The 4,709-nt window shown below is 44.0% G+C and overlaps 1 protein-coding gene across 1 annotated transcript; it reads left to right on the top strand.

Moving 5' to 3' along the window:
- Positions 1–87: 87 nt before the first annotated feature.
- Positions 88–4,403, top strand: LOC100136998 (MADS-box transcription factor 21). The gene is made up of 8 exons (XM_044514957.1): positions 88–242; positions 800–1,000; positions 2,746–2,827; positions 3,141–3,205; positions 3,292–3,391; positions 3,495–3,536; positions 3,647–3,688; positions 3,798–4,403. The coding sequence occupies exons 2-8, from the start codon at positions 819–821 to the stop codon at positions 4,050–4,052; spliced, it is 768 nt and encodes a 255-aa protein (XP_044370892.1). The 5' UTR covers positions 88–242; positions 800–818; the 3' UTR covers positions 4,053–4,403.
- Positions 4,404–4,709: the final 306 nt, after the last annotated feature.

Below are 4,709 nucleotides of genomic sequence, written 5' to 3'. Positions count from 1 at the left end.
GGGTACGGTCGATTGCCCAGCTTCTCAATCTGCGGGTCTTCTTGTTCCGGAAACGGGAGAGAAGCCTTCCTTTTCACTAGATCTCTTTCTAGCTCTTGCTCACATATATGTAGACATCTTCATATTTTTGGGGTTTCAATCTAGGGCTTGCTTTGAGATCGGTCTCGGCACATACAGATTCTTCTTGTTTCTCTTGTAGTTCTGGTGATTTTTGCAAGGAGGTCAAGCTGATTCTTCCTTGTGTGCGTTTGGTTCCCTCTCTCTTTCTTGGAATCTCTCGAACTTTGTTTGTAAAAGCGTAGATATACTTTCCCTCTCGACTTGGTTTTATGTGGCTGTGGATTCTCCTTGCACTTGCACGCGTACCAGCTAGCTCAGTATTAGCACAAGGTTTCGGTGCATGTTTCAGATCTATCTACTTTTATTTTGAGGGTAGATCTATGAATCTATCTAGTATCTGCTACTACGTATAACATCTTTACTTTTCTTCATTTCTTTGCATGATATTCTGTTCTTAATTATTTACGCTCAAAATTTTCTTTTGCGCAACTAGATCTAGCCACTAGTACTAGCCTTGATTTAAATTAGGCTTCATTTTGATCTAAAGGTGCAGGCAAACTGTGTCCTAATCAAGATCATCCAATGACGTTCAACATCGACCCACGATCTGTTCATGCCTGCATATATCTATAGACTACAAACTATACACATGCATGCAACTGTTAATTTTACTGTTTTGTTCCCGTCCTAAACTCGATCTCATCAGTATCTAAGCCCATATTTGTTGTATTTTTTCAAGGTTAGAATTGCTTGCTACCATGGGGAGGGGGAAGATCGAGATCAAGAGGATCGAGAACACGACGAGCCGCCAGGTGACCTTCTGCAAGCGCAGGAACGGGCTGCTCAAGAAGGCCTATGAGCTCTCCGTCCTCTGCGAAGCCGAGATCGCCTTGATCGTCTTCTCCGCCCGCGGCCGCCTCTACGAATATGCTAGTAACAGGTACGCATGAGTACGTAGCTACCCAATATCCGCCAGAAAAGAAGCTTGTCAAGCTAGACGTGACGTGATTACGAGAAGCAAGCGTGCTACTATTTTGGATTAATATTAGTTTCTTCCCTTTTTTTGGTAAATTTTGAGTTTTGAATTTTTAGCTGCAATGATGTGATTGTGTTTGATCTTGTCTACCTATGTCTGCGAGGTCATTGATCAAGCATGCTGTTTTTTGCATGCACGGGGGATGATCGATCTTATGCGTGTCCAGTCCACTCACACAAAAATGAATTGTAGAAGTGCTTCTATTTGGTCCAGGATTTTAGAAGGAGAGAATCAGAGAAAGTTCATTTAGAACCTTCAAGTATTGCCTAAGGTCGGGTTTAATCCCAGGCTTTTAAACCATCTGCGTGTAATAACACTAAGAATTAAAACTAGATCATGTCATGTATCATATATGCTTCTGCTGTGTGGATGAAATCAAATGCATAGAGGCTGTATGGTCAGCTGGCCGCAGATTTTTTTTAGCAAGATTATGAAACAAGAATTTAAAATTTTAACGAGCCGGGAAATTGTGCAAAATGTGTTGATAATCATATGTATTCGGCACGGTAATGTTTGAGTCCTGGCACAGCCACTGTATGTGAGGATCTGGTATAAGCTAAACTTTACTCCCAATGCACCCAATGCACAGCCACTGTTTAGCTAATTACTATCATGGAGTAATTAGCTAGTCTTTAGATGGAAAATGATAGGGCCGGGTGCATTGGGTGAGTTCGCCCATGTACAAGCTTTGAAAACATATACTATTTGGCGATATGCGACCCATAAATTTTGGCTGAAAATTTGTGTATTTTCATGCTTCATGCAAAAACATTCAAGTATGTGTTAGGCACTATACTTCCTCTAATTTTGTAGTGCACAAAAAGTAATAGAGAACAATTTTTCAGTAGGTTCGCGCACTTCATCAAATGCATTATTATACTATAATTTAAATTTCAACGATATACTGCAGTTCTAATGGTGGAATAATACTATTATCACACTTTAGCAAGAAAAATATATCACTTTCTGGAACATTGCTATAATTTGAATGCATGATTGTTGGTATAATTCATCCCTTCTGATGAGGTTATTAACCCTATATTCATTGATGGCCGTATACACTCATTCCATGGCTCATTACTATAGCCTGCATTTGCCTTTTCATTTTCAAAGGTATAAAGAGTTTTGTTTAATTAAGATCCAAGAGTACGCGTAGTATATACCTTCAATTGTCTTTGCATGTCCGTATACGTACGTGTGACCATGGATATAATGGCTTGGATGCGTCAGCACGTGCAGCAGCCAGCAGCCAGTAGGCATGGCATGGCACACACGCCCCTGAAATAAAAGGTGGTTTCGTGTTTCGTTCATGTGCACCGGGCAGAGTGAGATGTGGATGTGCATATGTTGTAGGAGTACATGTGTATGTATGTGTTGTCAACAAGTAAATGGTGGGGTGCATGCATGCGTGGGCGATCCTTGCATGGTGAAGGAAACCCAGGTTGGCTCTTCCTGCCTGCTCCCTTTCCTCTGCCGTGCTAAGGGTGTTAAAGAGCTCCTCCACTCGAGATTCAGATGCATGCATGCCTCTTTCTATATCTCTCTCTATTTTTTGTTGTTGATGAATTTATAGGATAGCTTAATTTCTAGTACGTACGTAGATCTAGGCTGGCTAAACGTCCTTTTGTGTTTCTGAATATTCTGTTTAGCACGAGGACGACGATCGACAGGTACAAGAAGGCTTCCGCAAGCGCTTCTGGCTCTGCTCCAGCTATAGACGTCAATTCTCAGGTGAGTGGTTGTGTTTTATGTGTTGCAAACATCGCTGTTTAATTTGTGATCATATGGATTCATTTGATTTAGTAGTACAAAATACAGCTCACGGCGTTCTGAAAATTCTGTCCGACGAACCGATGAGCGCCATATAACTGTGTTACTATCTGCAGATATATGATTGATCCCCTGTTGTAGACTTAACACGCTTGTAAAATGACAATATATGTGCATACATAGCTAGCAAACTCGATCACTAGCTATCTGATGTGTTCAGTTAGCTACTAGTAACTGGTTCCAGCCGATTTACTTGATTTTCTACGTACACCAGCAATACTTTCAGCAAGAATCAGCGAAACTGCGCCATCAGATACAGTCCCTGCAAAATGCAAACAGGTATGTACGTACATGGAGTCACCAGGCCGAGGCTCACTTTCTCATCCTTTGATCATCACCTAATATTTATACTTAATTTTCTTCAGGAACCTGATGGGCGAATCCGTCGGCAACTTGACACTGAAGGAGCTCAAGAGCCTGGAGAACAGGCTCGACAAGGGCATCGGCCGGATCAGAGCAAAGAAGGTGATATTTTTTGCTTTGTGATTGACTAGTCACATACTTGCATGTACTTCTCATAGTTCCCCAGTCAAATTAACCGATATCCTTGTGCACTTTTGGTTGTCAGCACGAACTGCTGTTCGCGGAGATCGAATACATGCAGAAGCTGGTAATATATTAATCCATATGCGTATATATACCGGTTGATTCGAGTCCCAATTATAATTATCCTGCTTCCTTCCTCTTGTTCATCGCTGCACCATCCATCCATGCATGCAGGAGGTGGATCTGCAGAGCGAGAACATGTATCTCCGAGCCAAGGTACGCACCTTCCTGCATGCTTCTCAGTATACTGTAACCAAAGATCGTTTGGTGTTGATCTCTAATTGTTGCAATATGTTGCTCGATCGTCGGCCATGTATGCAAGCAGGTGGCGGACGCGGAGCGGCTAGCCCTGGCGGCGCCGCCGCCGGCGCCGGGCGGGGCGGAGCTGGAGGTGCTCCCGACGTTCGACGCGAGGAGCTACTACCACCACCAGGCAGTGAACATGCTGCAGGACGCCGCGGCGGCCTCCTCCTCCTCGCGCTACTCCCAGTCGTCCCAGGCGGCGGCGGCGACCACCGCTCTTCACCTCGGCTACCAGATTAAGGGGTCCCAAGTCCCAACTGAACTGATCGACCGCTAGCTCCTCCACTCGGAGGCTCGGGACGCGCGCGCGTCACGGCAGGAGAAAGCACCCGCGCCGTCGATCGATCCATGTCCTCTGCTAGTTCGATGGATTTGCTGAATGGCCTACGTGTACTTAATTACCACAGTACTGTATTGCGGTATGCTACCTAAATAACTGCGTGATGTGTGAGAAACAAGGAAGTGTATACTGGTACTATGGGACCTGGCTAGTGAGTACGAGCGTGCATGTTGTGAAGAATGACCTGGCCTTTTATATATCACATTTGTAAGCAAGTGCACTTGTGCGTCAAGGCTATATTGGGTCTTACTTTCTATGAGTGATTTATATAGCCAAGTATTACTATTATTATTTTTTTGAAATGAAAGGTAGAGTTCGCTCTACCTTATATATTTTAAAACAGGCCGTAGCCCGGAGACCGTAGGTCCATTATATGAAGCTTATGTTCTGCACCAAGGTGCATAGGCCATAAGCTGCCCATCGAACAGAAACAAAAAAAGGGAGGAAGGAGAAAAGGGAGTGGAAGGAGCGGAGAACATGCACGACTACATTATGCTTGTAAACTATGCAACCAAAGCAAGACTGCCTGTTTGTGTTATGGGCTCCTTGCCCGAGCCCGATGGCTCCATAGCTTGAGAAGATCCGACGCGTACA

The sequence above is a fragment of the Triticum aestivum genome, chromosome 1B (genome assembly GCF_018294505.1).
Source record: "Triticum aestivum cultivar Chinese Spring chromosome 1B, IWGSC CS RefSeq v2.1, whole genome shotgun sequence".
In the NCBI taxonomy this organism is placed as follows: domain Eukaryota; kingdom Viridiplantae; phylum Streptophyta; class Magnoliopsida; order Poales; family Poaceae; genus Triticum; species Triticum aestivum.
The sequence above is the reverse complement of the archived record's forward strand: the minus strand, read 5'-3'. Positions and strand labels throughout refer to the sequence as shown.